The 23,945-nt window shown below is 39.9% G+C and overlaps 1 protein-coding gene across 2 annotated transcripts in view; it reads left to right on the forward strand.

The window, feature by feature from the left end:
* Nucleotides 1-23,945, forward strand: part of PLCB1 (phospholipase C beta 1) — a 418,396-nt gene that overhangs the window by 388,726 nt on the left and 5,725 nt on the right. Inside the window, exon 32 of one of the 2 annotated variants that reach the window (XM_049800911.1) lies at nucleotides 5,773-5,837. The exons of the other annotated variant lie outside the window; for it this stretch is intronic. Coding sequence (XP_049656868.1) covers nucleotides 5,773-5,811 — 39 coding nt within the window. The 3' untranslated portion in view covers nucleotides 5,812-5,837. The remainder of the gene's footprint in view (nucleotides 1-5,772; nucleotides 5,838-23,945) is intronic. 2 annotated transcript variants of the gene reach the window in all.

Below are 23,945 nucleotides of genomic sequence, written 5' to 3' on the forward strand. Positions count from 1 at the left end.
ATAACTACTGATGAACCCTAAAATAATCCCTCGCCAACCTGCTGTTCTCGATTAACTATAGTAATACCGACTCCCTTAGCATTCTTACAATTTTTAAAGTGATTTTGACTTCTTTATGATGAGTAGTTGATTCACAAGGGTTGCCTGACTATCTCTCAGACTAAGGCAATTTGCCAAATGCATCCATGGAGTGGGGAGTGAACTTTTAATGTATTCTGACTGATATCAATAGCAAAATTCAAACTGACTTAAGTGGAGCAAGCCCATGTCCTAACTGAGTAAGTCTTTGAGACTTTCAATTCAAATTGCCCACGGAGACATTCACAGAATCTTGTCAGCCATATTACTGCAGTGCATTAACTCTTCCTGCTTGACCAGAGGAACACAAGCTCTGGATAAAAGAGTCCCAGATTGGACTTTTTCTATCTAACGTTCATTATATTAATGGGAATATGTTTCTGATAAATAAATTCCATTCTCTTGATCTTTGCCTAGCTTGCAAGCTAATAAATGTTATTCTACATACAGTAAAGGTAATAGATTTTCGTACCTACAGAATTTCAGTGATGCTCTGCCTGGACCTTGTATTGAGATTTGGAGTTTTGTTCTGGGGTTTTTTTGAGCTGAAAAGTATATATTCTGACTTAATCTTCTGGCATTTACGGAGCTGTTGTATAATAGTAGTTGACTTTTTAAAATGGTTATATCTGAAGTAATCAATAGGAAGCAGGAATGGAAATGTACTTTTCTTGCTCAGGGTGAGAAATAGGAGTGCTTATGAATACTACTATTCTTGCTGCAGTTGGATTATGTATGTGTAACTTAAGGGTGAAATTGCATAGTGATGGGTTGCACTCGCGTTGTTGTTAAACCAGTGATTTTCACTGGCACGCAGTAGAATTAATCTGAAATGGTTTTACTGTTTCACTGAGATCAAAGCTAGAACCATTCTCTTCCTCCTGCATTTCTTGCTCCATCTGTCTACTTCACAGTCAGTCTCAGATCAATTAATAAGCAAAACTATATGTTCATTGTCTTTGTGATAGGGGTGTAGAGGATCTTTTCTGATCCAAGGAAGGTGAGAATATAACAAGATTTCACAACATGAATACAAGTTTTTACTTTAAATGCTTTTTGTACTGTTTCTGTGTTGCCATGAGCTAGATTTTGTCCTAAGTGTCTGTTTGTGCAGTCTTGCTGTAGATTACACCCATGGGAAAGCATGCCCTCTCTCCTTTCTTTTCCTTTTTTGCTTGGTTTTGTAATTCAATCTTCTGTTTGTAAATACCTATATAAAGAACATTCTTATGTAAAACACGTCTGGCACATTGAAGATGAACTCTACAACACACAACACAGCTGGAAACAAATTTTGAAAAGGAGTCATGTCTTAGTAATTTAGGCCAGAGCTTCTTCCATAAAGACCAAGAAACTTTTGCTTGGTCCATTGCTTAAACAGTGGACAGTATATATTGTTTTCCAGATGGCTTGGTTTTTTCCCCCAATTTAGTGCCCAGTGAGCACTTGCTTCTTAGTCAGCTGGCCAGAGTTTCAGCAGAAATATGTCCCCCGCAATTGCCACCAGTGAAGAGGTATTCTTTAGCTAGCTGAACCATTGATAAAAGCAATATAGTACAGAAAAAGGAGAAGTAGCTGGGCGTGAATGTTTCATTTCTAAAAATCTTAAGTCACTTGGGTTGCACCATTGCTTAAAACTTTTCCGTTTCCCCTCAATCTGCTTTTTAAAATCTTTCCTTCTTTCTTTAACATGGTGATTTTGTGCTGCTGTGGTCTCGGAAAACACTGTAAGTGTATGCCAAAGGCAGAGAGCCAAGAGCAACACATGTAAGTTGCTGAATGACTGAGAAAGGTATGAATTATTAAAAGAACTAAATGATGTGCTGTGAGGCAGCTCTTGTGGATAAGCAGTATTCCCCTTTTTTTTTTCCCCTGATACAATACGCTTTCTTCGTTGTATTTTTAAAGGTTCATTAAAGATAATTGTAAAGAATAGTCATATTAACACCATTTGATTGGAGGTGTTAGGTCAGCATGATTTATTGTGGTGAATGACAAGATTCTGTGCCACATTTCTATGTGTTAGCAAGAATATAAATCTGGGCTAGTTGTGGCAGTAGTTCTTTATACTAATGTCACAATAAATGAGAACACAATACAGCTTTTCATGACAGCTTAGAAACCAGAAATATAAAATGCAGACTTTTTTTGTAGCCCTTTGCACAAGTGAGGACACATTCAGGATCATCAGATAAACCAGAAGATATTCAATATTTTAAAAGCTTAAACTTGCACTGAATTGATTTCTGGACTTTCTGATGTCTGGTGTCTCCAGAAAGCTGCTGGGAAACCAGCAGTAGGTAGGCACCAACTCTGAATATCAGATAGTGTTTTTAACACTTCCCCCTGTCATTCATGCTGTTCTACAGTCTAGTTCCCATGTATGTCTTCTCTAAAATGTTGTCTCAGCACTTATAAAAGCAATAGATATTTGGCTGATTAGTTATGATTTGGAAAAGTGTATGTATTTTCTGTGTTGTATTATCTATGCATTAGAGATTTCACAAAAAGCTGCTTCATGCAATGTCTGTACATACAGAAAGATACATCTCACACTAGAATCAAGAAGTTGCTTGGGGATTTTAAAGACCAGGTAATTATGACAACTACAGTCACAACCATCAGAATAGAAAAGAGCTTGAAATTTGGTTTTTGTTTTAATCCCTATTGTTTCTCTCTGACTTTCTCTTTCTTATGCTGCAAGACAATGCCTGGAGCTCCAAAACTAGTGAGCACCCCTGTGGTAAATGTATATTATATATTATGCACATATGTCTGCTACACTAGCGCCATTTGGATCAGGAGTATTCTAATGGTGCAAGTGCATAGACTATATTGTTAAAAGCTTTATAAACAATATAGGTTTTGAGTGGTGTGTACCCTACTTACAGCTAAGTAGTTGTATCTTATAACCTTATAATTTCCTATCACTGTGGAATTCATGCTATCCAGATATCTCTGTTACTTTCAGTGGACTGTGTTTTGATAACTAATCAAAGGGAAAATCCTGTTTGATAAAGTAGAGATTTTTCTGTTATTCTTTTTGGATGTTGCTTTTTTTGCAATGTTTACTTATTTTGAGCCTGATTTTCATCCTCCAGGTAGGTAAAATCTGCATATTGGCAAATGTGTGTCTGCTTTGCACACCCAAATCCTGGCGTGTCAGCACGAGCCAACACGTGCATGCAGTCACCTGCATGCAAAGTAGACACACGTTTTCACAAACCAAGATGTGTCCTTTACCAGGGAGGCTGGCTAAAACTGCTGCCAGAAGTAAGGAAAACTAATAATGTTGCACAGACTAAGGAATTTAGCAAGAGGATGCTTAGTAGTGTTTTCTAAGACTGGTTCGCTTTTAAGGGAATTTCTAGTCAAATCTTAGTCTGCCTTCAGTAGTTACAAGTCTCATTGAAGTAACTAGGCCAACATCCACAGTGACAAAATGTTTGTGTGCTGTGAACATATATGTAATTTTGTAAAAGTTGCCAATTTTAAGTAAGGCACTTTATCTGATTTGTCTGTCAGTGGGAGCACAAAACCAGTGAAGTGTATAGATCAAAGGGACAGAAAAATGAAGTGCATCAGGAGAAGTGATAAGGAACTATGCAAAACAAAGTAGCTTTCTTTTTTCACTTTACATTTCACCTTCTTGCTGCTACATTTTTTCTGCTACAAACTGTCACCTTCTGCTTCCTCAGCTAATATTTTAGATTCATTTTGCATGTCAAAAAGGTGCAAGCTACCACAATCACTGGCACCCATTTCCTGACCATCTTATACCCAACATGTATCTTATAACGCCATTTGTGTCAGTGTTAATGCAGTAGCTTTACAGCCCACTGCTACCAAGGTGAGAAAGAGTTCAAGGAGAAAATAAATAAAATGGTTTCATTCATTTGTTGCAGCATGATATAAGAAGGTGGCATAAGTTCCCTTACATAGAATTTCAATCAAATCCAGCCACGTTGTTAGCTAATTATATTTTTTTGCCTGCTATTTTGACTCAATTAGAAGGCATTTATGAATCTGCGTGAAAGTAAAATGAGGACACAGTGCTCAAATGTATTGTTCTGCTTCTTCACCCATTACCAAGGAAGTGAGTCAATAATTACATCCAGTTTAAAAAATGCTTTGAGAGGAAATGTTTTGTAACAAATTTTAAAAGTACTGCTTCAGTTATTAAGCTATTTAATCTTTAAATATTAAATGAGAAACTTTATTATGTGCTATTGTCTGTTTCTATTTTTTTTTTTAAAGGATTCAATTTCATTTGTAACAAGCCTGACAGCTAAGACAAAATACAGTTTATCTCAGTGAACTTGCATGCAATTATTCCATGGCTGACAGTCACCTAGTATCACCATATTACACTGGATGCCATTACAGCTCTGGCTCCTGGACAATGTAAATATGATACTGTCTTGAATACATGATAGACTATAAAGTATATGATGTGGGACGTGTCAAGATTTTAGTGGCACCAACTGTATCATAAAAGAGCTGTGATGTAACTTCTACAAACAGAACCAGATTCAGCAATGTACTCTTGCAGTTACTATCCATATGAAGCAGTAAATCACTTAATACTGAAATAACGCTAATTTTAGAGCAAAACAAGACAGTTAACACAATAATTTAGCACAACAGAGAATGAAACATACTGCAGCCACTTGAAAAATAGCACGGCAACATTGTTTAAAGACTGCACTTAGCAAGAACCAAAAAGTCAGCCATTTTTTCAGTTCCTGGCTATAATTTTATAGCCATCTTCTGGTAACTGCACAAACTAAAAAACTTGGGTCTTTTTGGTTGCTGCTGGATTACCTTCAGTACTTGTCTGATCCAGACCTTAGACCTCTTCAAGAGAGAGAGTTTTAAGTTCAGGGTGCTCCCAGTGGTGCATGATGAATCACAGCTATCCCAATGAGTCAGCTCTGAGTAGCATGCAGCTGCCTGCAGCACGTCAGGGTCTTCTAGGTAGATGGGACAATCTGACAATCCTGCCACTCTTTTACTATCAAAGAGAAGTTTCAGCTCCAGAGATAAACACCAACTCAGGACGAAGGCGAGTGAAGAGCAGTTAACAGCTCCAACAGCAGCGTGTCCCACACCTTGTCCTGCTCAGGCACTCGTGCAAGACTGACTCAACGGGAATAGGCTGTCTGGTGAAGGAGCAGCACCACTCCCATAAGCACTTGGTGATGTCCTTGAAGGTTTTCCATCCAAACTGCACTGAGTTCATGGGATCAGGTCTGACTGCAGTCTAAGGCCTTCCTGCTGCAATGGCCAGAGGTATTTCTTCAAGCACATACTTCAGGTGGCATGGCTGATCCTCATTTTTCCTTCAGAGACATTCTTCTTTCCCCCTCCCAGAAAAAAAGTGACACTTCTTGCAATGTGCATATGCTGCAACTTCAGCTAAACCCGGATGTCTCACATAACACAGTTGAAATATTGTCCTCCTTTAGTATGGAGTGACAGGTTGTGATAAATAGACTGCTTTCTCTGACTAACATGTACCTAGTCAAATATTAATGAGCCGGCACACAGAAGCATGAAGTAATCTTTTGTTTTTCATTAAGTGCATAGATTAAAGAGATGTTATTTTACTGTATTGCACAGAATTATGTCATTTCAGCTTAGAGTAATTGTTAATCACATCAAATTGAAATGATCCTTGGTTTTGTTTTAAAGAGCATAGAAGAACAAGAAGTAGAGGAAAAACAGAAGTAGAAATGGAATATGAGACTATAGTGAAAGTGAGTGAAACATTCCCCTTTTTATCTAGTAATGCTAATGTTGTTTTCATTTTACATGTCAAAACTAAGTCAGGAGCGTCCACAATTTACTGCCTGCTGGTTCTTCTGAAATCTTTGAGCAATTATAGCCCTGATTATTACCTGCTAGCTGCATAACATATGCTGCCACTGACCATTACATCCTTTTTAGACCGTGAAAGCAATTTGTGGCTTCTTCAAATCATACCCCACCCCATTGTCTCCCTGCCTGTTTTATTTATTGCTGCTTTTGCCCCACCTCAGTGCAGCGGTCAGGGGCTGTGTGTAACAGCATGATTATACAAGCTTTCTTTCCACAGCCCTTTGGGTCATCAGAATATCCTCTGTTCTCTGCTCACAGTAGCTGCAGTACTCTCAGATCAGAAAAACAGGCACTATGAAATGTCTCTTTGAAAAGGTAAAGAAGATTGATGCGGGGGAAGGATGTGGGCTTAGGAATTGAGAGCATCTGAATGTAGAGGTATGAGAGGGGGAAAGGTGTTGAAGGTAGGAATTCTGGGTACCTCTGAAGATTAAACTTACCAAGCAGATAAATTAAGGATTTGTCATCTGGGACACCAGAGTGTAGGATAAAGAAAGGATTAACCAGAGCATCAGAGCAGGAGGAAAACTGGGGGACAAAGAGAAAGAATTTATGAATGCGAATCAGTAAAATAGGATTAGTGAAGCCTAAAGGGGAAGATTTAGAGGTAAGAGAGTGAGTTTTCAGTGAGGAGGAAGGGAACAAGAGACAACTGGGGAAAGGCAGGCAAAGCCTGGAAGAAAGATGAAAGTAGATTAGAAGAGTTTTTTTCATTGCTTTACGGAAGGGCTGATGATTAGAACATGCTGATAGAATGAAGTATTATTTCCGGGGTATCTCTGCTATCAGGAGACATGGTTATGTATAAGCAAACTTCCTGAAACCTCTCGTAAATACAGTTACTCCAGGAGGTCTTGAGCTTTCACTGTCAAGGGGGTACCAATAAGCCACACACCTTTGTCGCTGAATCAGTGAGTCCTGCTTGCTTTGTATTTTTATTTAATATTTCACCTTCTACTGCTTTGTTGTGGAATGCTTTGATATGCTTTGCTTGTCTTTGAGGAGAGAAGCACCATGGCTTCTCAGTGGGGACTGTATTTGGTAACAAAACCTGCCTTTCTGCTGCAGTTACCTGGATGCAAAGGATTTTGGTTAATTGCCAGGCAGGCACTGTTTGCTTTTCAGTGTCCTCGGACTCAACTCACACACGTGTGCAGGAGTAAAAGGAGCCTCCCCAAGAGAGCCGCAGCTCCTCCTTGCTACGGAACATCCTTCTGTGGCTTTTCACCATCCCGCACAAGGTCTTAACAGTTGTTCTGTAATTCATAGTCATTCCTAATGACAATCAAGGCTCAGTTTTTGGGACTACTCCTCTTCCAGTCTGTGTGGTGCCGGTACCAGTGTTAGCAGTGAGGCACCACCAGCAGTGGTGAAGGCGCACGTTTGCTGTGAGTGCTGTTCTGCTCCCTGGCCGGCATTAGTGTGGTGGTTCTTTGTGCTTTCCCCCCAGACTGTTTTATCAGCCTGCCTAGGGCTTTTTGTTTGATTTGTTTTTACATACTTATAGTGGATACTTTTATGGACATGCACTTGCAAGAAAGAAGGAGCGAACTCTATGTTTCATCTGTGCCTTGCACAATACAGATTGACTTCTATACTTTACTGAAAGGCAAATGCTAAATAAGTTTGAATATTTATAAAGTGTGACTATAACTTGATTTGTCAGGCTTTTTTGCTGTGACTCACCTGTCTCTGCCCACATGGACGCCAACTTATTCTTCATGTATCTATACATATCATTACATGCTTGTGGTTTATTTAAATGTTTTTATTGTTGCAAAATAAGTGATCATTTTTTCAAACAGTTTTTAAAAATAACACAATTTTAAATATTGTTTAGTTCTCTCCTTGTGGTAAGGTTAGAGATTAAAACTGCTAGGTGGGGCCTTGATTTTGTGAATGTTGTTTTCCTCTTTGACACAGGCAAGGCGACTAAAAGTGTACATTTGCTGAGCAAAGCAGTTGTGACAAAAGAAAGTAGAGCCCGTAATGAATATGTTGGCACCTTGACAGTATTCAAAAGAGTGACTTACTGAAGATGGCAAAATTAAATTGGCAACTGCTCACTAGGGAACTGGGATTTCTTTGTTGTTTGTGTTTAAGTGTCACAAGAATATTGATTTCTCTTCCTGAGGGATGTTCTGTCTTCCCTTCCTGAAAAGCAGGAAGATTGGAATAGAGCTGAGCTGCCTTGAAACAACTCAGTGAACATTTTAAAAAACAGAAGTATTTAACTCTGTTCTCATCACACATTGCTTACATTTTTAACAATATAAGGCCAACCTGATGTCACCTGCCAGGGTCAAATTAGGTTATCTTGGGAGGATGGTGGGGACCTGGGAAAATCCAATTGCTCCTGCACAGTTAGAAGGAGATCCAACCTCAGGGAAGAACCTCCTGTGGCATCATGTAACCCCTTATGACACCACTGGAATTATTGTTTCCTTTGTCCTGCTCTCAGGACTTCAGCCTCATAGACTGTGTAAAGGGAATGGTACTAGGAGAAGCTTTGCATGGTGGAATTACCATTCAGTGTACCCTACCTGTGCAAGAAAATTGGGAAACAAAATGGATTAGCACTGAGAACACAGGGAGCTCCAAACTGGGGTGAAAGAATCCATCGCCCCAAGGTTTACCTTGCTCCAAAGCAAATATGAGAATGATGGGAGGAAACTTTTTTTCCCCGCCCCTTTCTGCTCTAAGCTCTCACTGCTGCATCCACAGGGCAAGGCATTTTGAATGCTTTGAAGTACCTAGGTAGGAGGAGGGCAGGCTGCGCGGAAGAAAGAGTCAATTTTTCCTGCAGGCCAAAAAGGAGTAGCAGCTCTCACTCCTATGTAAGAAACCACTGGCTTTGGGTTGAACAAAACTAATGACCTTAGAGAATATTTCTGTGCAGGAGAGGCATATAATCCTTCTAAGCCATGATAATAGCTGTGCAGAAATCTAGAGAAATGACCTACATTTACAACTTCATTCAGGGTCTGTCTGAATCCACTAGTAACTAATTAGTCATTTATAGGAGGAACTTCCATTTAGTTAACAGTTATGTTTGTCAACCGTAGAAACCTAAGTTAAGATTTTTGAGACAGAAAAAGAGACTGTAAACTTATAATTCTGGTCTGCACAAGCAAAATGGCTTTTCTACTAGGATGTTTTGGCTGGGTAGGGATGGCTCATGAGAGCTCTAAAAAGTAGGACCTAAAAGCTACTGCTACAATTCCCTCATCCTTTAAGCTGTGTTTCAAATGAGCACTTAAGTGCATGGTAGAGTTTTTCAGTGGGACTTCAGCCATATGTGTGTTGTCTAGAATCAAGCTGGCGTTTTTTCTTAACCTGGATTTTTGTAAGTCTTTTGATAGCTGTTATGCACAACCAGAATTCAGCATGGTGCAATGTCAGCCTCCATGTTTAATTACTGTATGGCCTGTGGGAATGATACTGCATGTGGTAGCTCACATTTTGACAGCTTTATTTTCACAAAGTAGGTGTTGATGCCTGCATAAAACATATGGCATGAAGCTCATAGGGCAAATTATTTCGCAACCTGCTGATACTGAAGGTTAGTATTTCTAGAAACTATTAGATATACAATAGCTTATCGGTGGTCCTTCTTGAGACTACTAGTATATTTAGAAGCACCTGTTTGGATCAGTTTTATTCTGCAGGGTGTTATATAGGTCAGTGAGATCTCAGTGTAGTATTTCTGCTCTTAAAATGCTCCTTTCTGCTGAAAATTGTGCAGGTTCAGTTTTCAAAGCAGGGATCAAGTTTCAGGAATCAGTATTCCTGATAGGATTGATGGCCTTGGCGGCAATTAAATCCTTCTCTGTTCTTTTAGTAATACACCTTAAACCACATAGCTTGGATGCTGCTGAAGCTGAGGTGTGATAGATATATGAGCCTGTAATGCTAAGTAGCATGGAAATTTTAGAAGCTCCTGGGAACGATAACTCACTGTCAGTCTTTTTCTTGGGGAATCATTGTAATTCTGAGCAGGGCCTCGCGCTCTCCATGGCATAATGGAATAAATTCTGCAGTAACTTCTTCCCAATTCCATGTTAGTGTTAATGTCCCCTCTTGGCCTGGAGTACCCTTCATTCCCATGTGTACTCAGACAGACACTGCTGCAGCTCCCACTTGAAAATACTAATTGGTTGAAAATTAATTCAATTTTTTAAATTATTAGTTCCCTTTTTCTCCTTTTTAAGAGTTGGGGTTTTTTTTAAGATTGGTGTTAATTCCTTGTAATGTCAGCTGCCCTTTAATGGTTGGAATTCCCTCATAAGCAGATTTATTTCAGTGATATAAACCATGTTTGAGGATTTTACCTAGGCCAAGATCCTCTCTATGGCTGCTGCGGGAATTGATATAGTGTAAAAAAGCAATAAGCCTGCTCACAGGTCCAGATCATTTAAGTGAAATAGGTGTCTGTTTTCACAATCACACATAAAGTAGAGAGTACGTATTGTAAATACGAATGTTGCCTGCTAGGAAGTTGAAGAATTCTGTGCCCTGCTGTATTCCTTTTTGAAAAGTTTTCTGGGCAAGTAAGGAAGTTTCATCACCCAATCTTCCTAGTGTAATCATCCATTATAAGTCCCCACCACGACAATGTCCATTTTCATGTCCAATCTGTCATTACCCAGGGACTTTCAGCAGGTCCCTCTCTTACAATATGCTGGAGATCAGAAAAAAAAAAAAAAAATGTCTTTGATAAATACCTCACCAAAGACCCTCTTTGTACCTGTCCTCCCTGAACAAACTGTCTCTTTTGTATGAGTATTTCATTAACCTGAATTTATATACAAAATCTGCATTTATGCCAGTGAAGTAAATATTTTGATTTACTTAAAAATAATTAGATGCCTTCCATTTTTCCACCGTTTTGTGAGTATATGCATCCACAAGCACACAGACATGTCATTAAGAGGATTGACTCAGTATTCACCCTCGTTTCCCTCCTGTAACCATTTATTAATATTAGTAGGAGAACTTTTTTAATAAACATGCATATAATAGAGAGCATTTTTTAGTGTCTTTTACAAGGGTCACATATTGAGTGTAGGATACTGACATTAGGAAATCTCACAGTGGCTAGGCTGAATGTTAAAGGGGGTATCTTTTTTTTTGTGCACAGAAGTGTAAATTGCTATTGTCTGAAGATAAAAAGAAGCTGTACTACACACAGAAAGTTGACTGCCCAGTGCTCTGCCTATTCTTATTTAAAAGTACAATTAAGCGTAGGATACTGGAGACAGTAAGGTGGAACAGCTCTGTAACTGCTGGTATAGCATGCAGAGAAGACTGAGAAGATAGCGAGCTGCTGCAGTTTGTCTGACTTTAAAGAGGCATCACTCTTAGGTGTGATTACCTCAGTCAGGCATGCCTTTCAACACAGAATATTTCAGCTGCTTTTTTTCTAGTTTCTATGGCAGGAAGGCACCATTCCCAAGATCTGTTTGAATCAGCTGAATGTTGTCTTTGACTCCTCATTCATGCTGCAGGCGTAGAGGATTTGGGAAAAAGCACCCATCAATTAATGGCTGCACTTTTTAAAATAATCCCACTTCCCATCATCGCTGCCGCTGAGGACAGCAGCTGCAGTCAGCAGCTGTGACTGATATGGCAGTCCATGCTGTGTGTCTCTGACAGATGCCAGCATGAACCAGCTATAAAGGTACAAATGCCAAATTGTAGTTTCAGTGCATCAGTGAAGCAAAATACAACCAGACAAGAGAAATTCAGTTGTCCTAAGATCTGTTCTGCAAAGACAGCAAGACTTCAAAGAGTGAGTTGAAGCCTTCTTTGAGAACCTAGAGCCATAACAGCAGGAGAGAGAGAAACTAAAAATGGTGTCTTCTCCTGAGGTATAGACCAGATGTTCCTCTGCAACCAGCCTCCCTCTAACTTCTAAAAGAGTAACTAAACTATCTAAATTTCCCATCCACATTTACCTTGCATTTGTAAATGATCCCGTTGCAGAATCTTCATAATCAGCTATCCTTCAGGTTATATATGTTGCTGTCCTTCCTTTGCATTAATCACTGGAGTTCTTTTCTTTTTTGTCTGAAAACAGCCATACTGTACGATCAGAAAATGAATGCACTGAAAATGCAACACTGCAAATTAAACACTTGGATAACGGCTTGTGGCTTCGGTAGTCTGTGTTAACATGTGACAAGACAGAATAGTAAACTGAGAAAGTGTTCTCCTGTGAATTCAGTGCCCCCATTATCTCTCCTCCTTTATCCGAAGGGCTGAGGAAACCTTTTTTGTTAGCCAAGACAGCTTGGTGCTTTGGCTTAATTTTCATTGCATAATTTTAAATACAGATTGTGTCTACGGTGCTGCAATTAATGGATAGCCTAAAGACTTATTATTTCAAACTAATTGATATGTAAGAAAGTTTAAATAACATAAGTGATAAGAAATTTTTAGGAATAACTTCTGTAACTAACTCAGAATAATCTTTTTACTGTTATATAGACTAGCAGATGACTTAATTATTCACTTGCCATCACTAAATCTAATGTCTGTCTATATTTCTATAGTTCTAAATACATTTCCATGAGATGGAGAAAAGGTGACATTTTATAGTCATTGTTCTAAAAGGTTTTTTTGCAAGCTAATAATCTCATTCATTTCTGATACTTGTCTACCATCATTTGGAATACTCCCAAAATTCAATATAAATTTCTGTTATCATCAACAAAAGTATGTACTCTACACATATTTTAAATAGAGCTTTAAACCAAGCAACCAGTGTTTTTAAAGGATTCTTTTGCTTCCCCAAGTACCTTGATCACATATGAAAGGCCTTTATTTCTCTAGTGTTCATTAAACTTATCTTCAACTAGATTGTGATCAGAATTGGCATCAGAGAATATACTGCAAAGTTATAAGACCTCTCAAGAACTTTTTAAATGCTTTTGGAAGACGTCAAGTACCGAAGTAATAATAAAACACTGATAGAGCATTAAAAAGATAAGTTCTTATAATGGAAAGAGGTTTTGTTCTACTGCCAATTTTTTTTTTTCTTAAATAAGGTTTTGCATGGTACAAAACTTTTCCAAGATAGAAGCTACCAATAGTGATACACACAAATGAAATAAGATTAAAAACAAATTGGAGCTCTAAGGAGATCATGTTATACATTTTGATGGCATGCATCTCAACGGAAAAAAAAAGCAAAGGACTTAGTGAAGTTCTATGAGATTCATTGACCATCTGGTGAACTAAACTTTGACGAACTGTATTAACTTCAGAAGGAGAGGAGCCAGGGACCAAATCCAGCACACGCTGATGTCAGTAGAAAAGCTCATTCTTTCTGTAGTAGGCTTGAGATCTGGGTGAGGCCTCAGTGTGACCTCTGCATGCTGTGGCCCACCGAGATCGGTGAGGAAGGGAGGTACCAAGGGAACCGATTCTCTAAGTAGTGTTAAGTTGTAGTATCCCTTATTTTCCTGTCTCTGCTGGCTTCTGGGGAATTTGCACATCCCTCTTCCTGGCAACAGGAAGGTCTGACCCCAAAATTCAACTGTGCTATTGGCAATATCATTAAAAGATCTGTTCAAGAGGGCTTCAAGATGGCCAACTGTACAGCAAGATAAAAAGCATAACATAGTGCAGACTTAAACACATCAGTGCTATGGCATGCACATTTTCTGTCACCGCAGCTCACCGAACATATTCCAGCACACATGAGAAGAGGTGACTCAGGATCTGTGCTGGCTGGTTGGGCTGCAGCATGATCAGGGTGGTAGTCCTTCACCCATAATAAGCATTAAGAGGGCAAAACACCTTCAGCCATTTCCCTTCTTCATGGAGCTCAGGTGCTCAACAGAAACCCACATCAGGGCAAAGAAAGAAAAAGGTGGGCAGGTCTGGATGTGAGAATGGCATCTCACCTTCTCTGTGGGAATTCGTTATCTCTACCTGTCTGTTGAAGCAGGCTTGGATTTTAAGCAGCAACCTGGTTGTGCTTCCTAGACTTTTTCATGCTTTGCAGTTTCCTTAAATTGCTAAGACAAGGCAGTTGAAAGTCCTGAACCTCTGACGCATGGCTTTTACACTTCTCTTTTGTGAGTCAGATTACCTTCAAGATCTCTGTTGGGGAAGGAGTACACACTTCATGCCATTTTGTGCCAGTGGTTCCTTTGTTTGACCTGGTTAGTTTGTGCCTGTACTTATATGGTTGCTGGTATTGTAGATTCAAACCCCATCAAAGTCAATCACTATCTTCTTCTAGACTTAAGTGAACTTTGGGTATGCCCTTTAGCAGGCATGAGTTCAAGCTAATCTGCGCAGCAGTGGGACGGGCTTTGTCTTGTTTATCTTAGCTTTATGAAGTTACCTTATATGTCAGTTTTTGCATTGTGGGATGCTTGCTGAACATCACTGAACTAAAGTTTTCTGCATGGTTCATTTAAACATGATGGGTAATTAGAGACTTGCCTGAGTTTGCAGTAGTCAGCGCTAATATGACCTTTGGAAAAAATGTTTAAATAAAAAACAACTGAAGTGAAATATTAATCCTTTGAACTTAATCATGAGGATGGCTCCATTAACCTCCCATTGCATAGTACTACTTAATCCAGTAATAGCAGTACAGACAACAAGAGGAGGTTTTTTCCTTTTAAGTTCATCGGGAAGTAAAAAGCTTCAGGCTATTTTTAATTAGGTTGAACCTCTGGGCGGTGCTGCTCTTAGATTAAGCTATAAAGTTTTTAAGAGTTGCAGTTAAAATTCCACACTAATTTTGATTCTTAAGTAAAAGAAGAAAAAATGTGTGTTGTGTAATACAGCATGAAATGATGAGAAGTGGTGGGTATTTGGACGAAATAATGGTGGAAGTGGAGAGCTGTGAAGATAATAGTAATATATAAACATAGAGCAGCCATAAACAGTATCAGACTCTGTATCCTTAGTAGCAATGATACATCTCCATTTGATGTTTATTATTATATACATCAATATATAAATTTGAATCGAGTCCCAACTTTTTGTCATTGTTAAACTCAGCCTCAAAACTTTCCTGACATTTGGAAGCACAAAGGCCAAAACACTGAACCATCATTTCTGGAAGATGGAAAATGAAAGACAGTAGCTCTGTCTCCGCTGTTAAATTTCTGCCAGGTTCTGAATGGATTTTTTTTCATTAGCTTGTTATGTTAGAAAATAATGGGTCAGTAACTAAATTGGCTCATCATTTAGGGAGAGTCAATGCACATCTCTGCTAACAGTAAAGAGGAAGCCAGATTCATGCTGTTAATGAGTTAGGAAATATTTTGGAATAGCCTTCATTGTTACAAGGGATTACAGAACTGCAACTACTTGAAAAGATTTTCAAATAAACTTCTAAGGCTTTGATCTTTATTCAGAGCGTGCTTGCTTTCTAGTCTAAAAACATTCATTTTTAACAGGATATTAACAGAAGGACTGACTGCTCTGTAATTTTCCAAGCAGACTTTTCAATGAGGCTCCATCCTGCAGAGGCTTTCTGATGTGAAGAGGTATAGTCAGTACAAGGTAAACTTCAAAGTGCAGTATAAGGCTTTATCAGTGTGATTATTTTTTGAACTAATGATGGCTTACTTCTAAAACTCCATGCAGTTCCCTGACAATTATCAACGACATGGAAATTAATGTGAGCGTGTACCTTAAGAAACATGCCATCTAAAGATACACAGACCTTAGTGTATGTTAGGAGCTCTTATTACTCGAAACTGCCTTGAGAGTCTGGGCTGAGTAGGAAGGGCAGAGCAGGGTATCGCAGTGAATGGAGGTGCCAGACTTAATCATAGGATGACTGTTCCTTTTCCATTGAGTAGCACAGTGATGCCACTAGAGAGAGACAGAGAAATAGATTCTTTATTTCCTTTTCATTGTCATATTTGAGAAGAAATCTTTGTGCAAGGAGGAAATTTTCTGCCATACTGATGGGACCTGTTAGAGATGTCCTGCCAAGAGTCAGACACAGGTGACACTATAATTATCTGTTAGGAAGGTGGATGTGAGAGACTGAAAAGCACTTTCTTAAACTGTATTCAGAGTTCAGTTTAGGCAAGGGTCCAAAAGCTGTGGTGTGGGTTTCACCATATTTTTTTCAGATCTGTACTTTGTCAGCTCCTGAGCCCTTACACAGGAGACCTTAAACACCCGAAGCTTTCTTTGCTTGTCTTTCTCCTCTTTCAAAAATAGCTGGACTCTCTTGCTCTGGGGGACAGCACCACTTTTAGGCAAATCACGTTATACATAAAGTGGCCCTGCGAATTCCAGGGTCCACTGGAGACATCCTGCTTGGCTGCTGTGGTGCTGCACAGCTCTCAGAGTCCCGCATTCTCTGGTCCACCCGGGATTTGAAATATTTCTGGAATATATTGTTGCTGTTATAACCTCAAGATGTCATTTAAAAGGAGTTTCCAAGGAACTGTTATGACCTCTTGAGCTGAGAATTACAACACTGCTACTCTTCCAAGGCCTGTGCTGTTGGACAGTCAGCTGCCTGTTTACAGGGTGCCTTGGAGGCATCATGGAAGTGGAAAAAAATCACTTGTTAGAAGGTAATGGATGCACTGATTTTTTTGGTGGTGGTGGTGGTGTTTGTTTTGAAGACAGTATCCAAAATATGGACAGCACTTTATAAAAGGACCAGTCAAGAAGCTCTATTTGAGCTATGTCACTAGTTATTTACCCTGGATCCACCCCAATAAACTAAGGGCAGTATCTGATGATAGATGAGACTTCAGTGGAGTTTCTCTGGATTTGTTGCATTGAAACTGAGCAGATTCTCTTTCGCTTACAGGGAAGCTGACTTACCCCAGTGATAATGAAAAAGAGCAGAATCCAGCCTTAAAATGTTATACATGCTCATAGAGAGGGGACTTTTTTTCCCATTCATACTAGCTCTAATTATCCTTATTCATATGCATCATGAGATGCATAGGTCACGTATTTATAGAGTCATCAAAAGAAACACTTGACAGCGTAAGAAAACATTTTATCCACAAAAGGAAACAATTACACAAAACAGTCATCAGAAAGAAGATTCCAAGTATGCAGCTTACAAGGCACAGAGCAGGGCTTTGCATGAGAATAAACTGCTGTACTGATGAAGAAATGTGAAACAAAAGTTATTGTGAAGAAAATCCTCCCATAGAATTCCGTACAAGCTATCTCATTAAAGAAAATGCAAGAGATCTGAAATTACTACTAATAATACAACTGCCAGTAGGAAAAGATCACCAGTTTAGGCTTTTGCTGTAAGGAGCTTCTCTAATTCAAAAGTTTTCAGCAGAGGGACAGTACAGGCATATGTACAGATAATGCATGTATAACCTAGGCAACATTGATGGGCATCTCATTACTCAAACATTTATTTTTTAATTAGCTCTTGGAATAGATGTTGATTTACTACACAGAAAGAAGATACCAGTTTCTTAAGAAGTGTTTAAATCTAGGAGCCCACGTCCCAGGTTTCTTCACAGTCCCATTGGTTTAATTGAGGTTGCAGTTAATAAAGGTGAGACACAGATTGATGAAGGCCCTAAGGTTACAGTCTAATGCAATGAGACAGCAGATATTAAAGGACTCATTTATATGGGGACTCGTCGTACATTAGGGAGGCATAGCAAATCACCTTTGCTTTAATAGGAAGAGACACGAAGCTGCAACATGGAAGATAAGAGGGGAAGTTGAAGGGGGAGTATATGAATAGGGGAAGATAACACAGTATACAGTTTCTAGACTCCTTGGCTTGTGACATGCTTCAGGTGTTACAGTGATTTTTTTTCAAGCCCATCTTGGGACAATTTCGGAAGGAGAGTATCTGAACTGTGCAACCTGTTGACATGGAAAGGCAGGGGTGGCAGTAGTGGATCAGTCAAAAATACAGCTACTCCTGAGCAAGCACCCCTGGTCGCAGGAACAGCATGGAGACCTTGTGGAGTGGGAATATCGCCTTGGTGTGTTAGACCTTGTGTGAAGGACTAGGGGAGCTTCATTTGGGAGAAAAAGGGTGTGAGGTGGGGCTGGCAGAGAGAAAGTCCTGGAATTGGTGTCCTCTTTGTCTGTCACGGTCTGAAAAGTAACCATTATTTGAAAGTGCAGTGATGGGCATGCACCGAGACTGAGATGTCCTTGTCTGAGGACAGGAATCATTAATGGGAGCTTTCCAGTCACTGTAAACACATTTCCCACACCAGCTGTCATTTACCTAGTGCAATGCTGTTCCGCACACTGTCTCTGATACCAAGTGCCCTTAGGTTTTCTTTAACAATTCCACGCTTCAGCATCTTTTGAGATAAAACCTCAGCTACCTGAATAGTTTCATTTCATGCTTAGCTATATTGTTCTTGAGTAGCTATGTTAAGTCCAAATGTTAACATGGTGGCATGTTCCTTTATGCACTTGCTTGCAGTCACTGGGAGAAAAAGAAAAAGAGAGCATTTAGGTGCTCTCTGCATGTGTAGACTTGTTAATTCCTTCCCGAGGCTTGGATAAACAGCTTCCCAAGAAACTGCATTTCCCAGCTGCTTTCTTTGGGCCATTCTTCCGGACGGCAGAGGTAGGTATATTGGTTTTGGAAAGGTCCTGCAGAGGAGTCTCGGGTCTCCTCAAACCCATCATCCTCACATGAAGTCACTGTTTTCTGCAGTCCCCCATAGCACACTGAGTGCTGCAGAGGGACTGTGGCCATGAGGCATGAGGACAGCTAAGCAGTGGTTACTTCTTGGCCTTCCCAGCAGAAATCTGCTTAGTGGAGGGAATAACATGGTCCTTAATAAGAAACTCCTTCTGTTTCCAATTAAACAAAAATTGCTGCCTATAAATCACTTGATCCCTGAGCTCTGCTCCTCAATTTCACTCTCCCTGTTATTGAGCCTCCATCTGCTTTTAACAATTCTTGCGACTCATATGTCTTTTAATGCTGTATCCTTCCAGAATGGCTTTCTAATTAAGTAAGCTCTGAAAATGAAAAGCAGCAGAACAGCAGCTTGCTTGCTCTCTGTACCCTTAATCTGGGAGTCCTCTCTGTGCTATTTTGGAAGCTAAATTGAGGTCACTGACATTATGCATATTTGTTGTCTGATGCAGTCTTAAAAGCCCCAAATCCTCTATTCAAAATTATCTTTAGGCACATGGGTCAAACATTTGCAGGAAGAAAAATAAGTATTTGGAGCTTTAGCAGATTTAGAGAAACAGGGGAGTACTGAGAAAGGGGCCACAATCTCAGACCAGTATTTCTGTTGCAATATGCTTTCACTGACCAGTGAAAAGATCAGTGTTGCTGGTGTTAAGAAAATAAACAGTTCCAATGACACGTGAAAAGGAAAATGGGAGCTTTGCTAAACAGAAATATCCTGTAGAGTTTGCAGTCCCCCTTTCGTTACGAATCGTGTAGTGACCAGTTATTGCCTCTTGTCAAAATACATTCTGCTGAAATTGTACAGAAGAAATTAATGTAGTTGACTTTCTCATCAGTAAAACAAAAAGAACAGGTACTGTTTATCTGGTATTAAATACTACACTGCATGTGGGTAGTGCCATAGTAATTATGGATACAAATTAGTATCACATTTCAACTGGTGAATAAATACAATAACCAAATACCAAACAAAAGAGGCATTATTTTGATATTTTTTGCTGCCCTCTGCCTCAAGGGGCAATAATGCAATTTAAACATCTCTCACATTTGGAATCAGAACTCAAAAATTGTGAAAATGTTTTTAAAAACTTGAGAATGAAGAGTTTGCTGTTGGAAATGTCAGAGATTGTTGGAGATAACAAATTGATTGGACCTCAGAGTGCATTTTTACCTAGATTGTTGAGCTAGGATATTTGGATTATTTTTCATTCATAATTCACTGTATCATTCAGGGAAAGAAAGTGTGTGATTCATGGAAACAAAGTATTTATGAATAATACAAAATAAGATGGATTTAAAAGGAGAAGCAAAAGAAACACAAAACTAAAAAAACTGGCTTTAGGGAAAAATTCCAAGTGGAATGGAAAATTTGAGACTTAAAAAAGTTTCTTTGGAGTCATATCAAATTTTTGCAGTGGAAGAACGTCATCAAAACAAATATGGCCGTAATTAATGTTTTTGATTCAACAAAATTGCGTTTTGGTGGGATTTTTTCACCAAAATGTGTGACTAGTTGTATTTCATGCATAACTTTCTCAAAACATTTTTGCTTGAAGATTAATTCTTTAGCTGCTTTTTAAGTAGTGACCCTTCCATTATTTTTGAGTTGAAAATATATTTTTTAAAAAAATCTGAGCTGGAATGAATCTCAGTCCGTGTGGAAGTGGGTTGGTTTTGCATCAGACAACTGCCTCTGGCATGGGATTTTACATCAGGAGAATGATGCTGTGAAGTCACACCGCTGTGCAGACCAAGCATGCAGTATCTCAAGCTCCATGGGGAAGGAAGCAAGTGGAAAATTGTTTGGAAAACACTTTCATTACTAACTTCCGAAATGCCACTTTTAAGGTACAACAGGAAGGAGCAGCAGTGTTCGTGTTAACAGCTTCAAAGGTGTTGCTGTGGCAGGAAGGGAGATGGGTTGGACGTGTTTTCGCCCACAATTACCCTTTCCCTTGGGCTGCCAAAGTGAGGGGGGAGGTCAGATGGAAGCAGTGCTGCTTATCGGCCGGCTGTGTTGCCGCATCTTGTCTTAAAGCCATGGAGGCTGGCTGCAGGGTAGATGCAGTAGAATTTCACAAGGTACTGGCAACAGCACCAGCCCACAGAGGCATTCCCAAATTTCCTATGTGTGTGATAGGGAGTTTTAGTCCACTGGTTGTTTTTAATGCACACAGTAAGTTCTTTGCTCCTGACGCCTGAGGTCCTAGATGCAGTTGCCATTTATGTTTGTGTGGATACCTACTTCCCCTGGCTTCAGCTACTGCAAAACTTTTCTTAACTTTGCTCTACATCTGAAACTTTTGATAGCTCATTATTAGATTCTTATACTTCATTGGCCCAGTTTGTTTGCTTTTCCACAGTTATCTTAAAACAATCCTGAAAGAAAAAAAAAAAAGAAAAAACAAAGAAAGATTCTGCAGAAGGAAAAATGTATTTCAGGTAGTGAGAAGGGAAAGGAGTTCAGTATTTGAAGCTTAAACTTGGGGACAAGATAATATGAAAAAACATAATTGTGGAATAATTAAGGATTAAGGGGTTTAATGTATTTATTTTCTTTTTTAATTTTTCTAATTTTTTTTTAACTTAAACACTCCATGTGAACTGCAGCCCTCCTGGTAACTTGTGTTGGCAGCATGTTGCGTTTTTCATGTGATCGTTTTATTTTTGTTCTTGGTAGAAACAGAAGTTCATGAGATCACATTGGAAGTATGCAAACATCTACAGGGGCTTGATCAGGATAGTCTAAAACCACAATTTCTGCTTCTGTAATTCTTTATTGATTACAGTTACTGTTTTTAATGCTCTGTTCACTATTTTAATTCTATGTTATGCTATGTTATTTTGGTAGTTTTAATAATAACAGCTAGGTATAAACGCTATAAATAGCTTTAATAATACCATCCCTTTCCTTTTCTGAGTGCATTTTCCTTGCTTTAAGCTGAATGACCATATTGATTTTCCCCTTCCACTTTCCATGGAAGGGTTGCTGAGGCCTTTCTCTGAATGATGACCCTTTCTGGAAAGCAGTTGTAGCCAAGGATGCTGAGGAGCCCTTTGAATTGGGAGGGAATATGAGTCGATCAGCTGGCTGGCCGCCAGGAACGCTGCTCACTAAGGCACAGCCTTAGGCATGTAAAGCCCCGCTCATTTTCTGTCCCTATGGCTAGGGGCTGTGTTGCTTGTAGCGAAGGTTCAAAGGATACAGTGGCGTTCATCCAGGGCACGAGGGTGCGCGAGCCCAAGCCCCTCGGTCACCCACGCTGCTTAATGGCTGGCTGTGGTCAAAAGGGTCCCTCAGGCACGGCTTCCCTATGGAAGCCCTTGTGGGGTATAGCTAACAGAGGCGGGACAGTCGCGGCCAAAACCTCACCATGTCTACTGTTATTTTGAGCAGGACAACTTGGTGGCCTAGTGCTCCACAGCCTGTTGTAAGCCTGTGCTGGTGTAAATCTAGTTTGATAAGCTATCATATAAACGGCATGGAGGAGAGGCCTTTCAAACCAGAGGCAGCTGAGGATGGCACCTCCCGAGCTTTGATCCCTACCTAAGCTTAATTTCTCTCCTTCTTCTGTATTTTGGGGATAATAATACTGATACTTACTCATTTTGTAAAGCTGAGTAAGTATCAGCTGATGTTTTTTAACTAGCGCTGTTGGGTAAGAAATAAAGGGTAGGTAGGTAGAAGCATACATGCAAGAGTTAGAGCTTCTGGCCACAGCCATCAAGAGTGACTAACACATTCATCTCCTGTCCCCGAGGACCTCACTGCAAACACTTAATGATGGTTCCAAATTTTAAGCTATTACCTCATTGCCTGTAAGTAAAGTACACGGCAGTATGATTTACCTGAACAAGAAATAATGTGTCCAACCCCTTGTGGGATACTAAAGCCGCATGGAGGTGACATTAATAATTCGTTTTTATTGGGGTTAAAGAGAGGACAGAGGATCTGTAGGAGGGCAGACAGTGAGACAACAGAAGGAAGAAGGTTGTTATGTGTTAATGGGAACAGTGGTCCAGATAATGATCTGCCCGTCTAATCATCAGTCTCATTTTCCTCCCCTTGTCTGGCTCCAAAATCCTAAAAGCAAGTGTAAGTCACCTTGTTTAGTAGCTAGAGAGCAGAGAAATCGGGATGGGTGGACTTGTGATGGGAAGCAACCCAAGGGGACAGCAAACTGAACAGTAAGGCCACACAGGGACGGAGTCTGGTGGGGTGCTGGTTGTGCAGAGGTTTTTGTTTACACGCACACACTGACATGGCAGTTTGTCATGCCATCAGCAAGTCAAATAAAAGACATATGACTACTGCTACTAATGGGAGGGCAGCTTCCCGTTAGTGAATGTCCCGTTAGTAATGTCCCTGTAAGGCCACAGAATATGGTTATTATTCTCTAAGAGAAGGATACTGAGGCTTCTAAAAGAAAAACAGCTGGGTTTTTTGAGCCAGCTGGTTTTAAGCAGAAAACTTCCTTCTTTAACCTTGACCCACAGGTGTTTGCCAGTGTTGTGCCTGGGACTGGTGGTTTAAGGAGAAACACGGCCAATGCACTGTGAGACTGTCGTGGGTTTGCAGGCCCCAGGCTTGCTGAGGAAGACTTCAGTGAGGGGTCAGGTCTGGCAACGGGATGGCTGCGTTGCACCCAGGCTCACCCGTTGCGCTCTTCATTACAGCTGGAGTCCTGTGTGATAGCTTGGTGGTCAGGGAATAGGCTCTGAGGTGCTCATCTGAAGCCAAGCAAGGGGAAGGACTGACAGTGCCTTTGAAATCAAAAAGAAAACTAGTTTTTACACACTGTTGCAGTTTTAATCAACCTTCCTTGTCTACTGTCTGCTCCTTCTCAACTAACTTCAACCTTCTCGTGATTAGATATCTGTATAGACTGTCTCTGGAGACAATGAAGAGAGAGAGGTAGCTGCAGATTCATGTCATTTCTATTAAACACTCGACTTCGGGGGGATTATCCACTGGAGGTGCTTTAGGAGGTGAATATTAGACACAATTGCTATCTAGCAATATGCTTATGGTTGCACTGGGTTCAGATAACGTTCAGTTTCTGAGGGATTTCAAATATTTCTATTGCTCTGAAACCTAATTAAGCAAATCGAGGTTCTGAATGAACTTGAGAGCCAGGACACTTTATCTGACTTTTGATTTTACATACCTCCTTGTATACCTGAGGTGCCCAGAATTCACAAATTCAGTAATTCCGTGTAAGACAATGAGGTGAGGAGATGCAGCAGCCCATCTCTGACTCAGACACCCCTGCATAAAGAAATTCATGCCCTTTTATAAACCTGTGTCTTCCAGTGCTTTGGAGCCTTTTCCACAATT

Source organism: Accipiter gentilis, chromosome 5, assembly GCF_929443795.1.
Source record: "Accipiter gentilis chromosome 5, bAccGen1.1, whole genome shotgun sequence".
NCBI lineage: Eukaryota > Metazoa > Chordata > Aves > Accipitriformes > Accipitridae > Astur > Astur gentilis.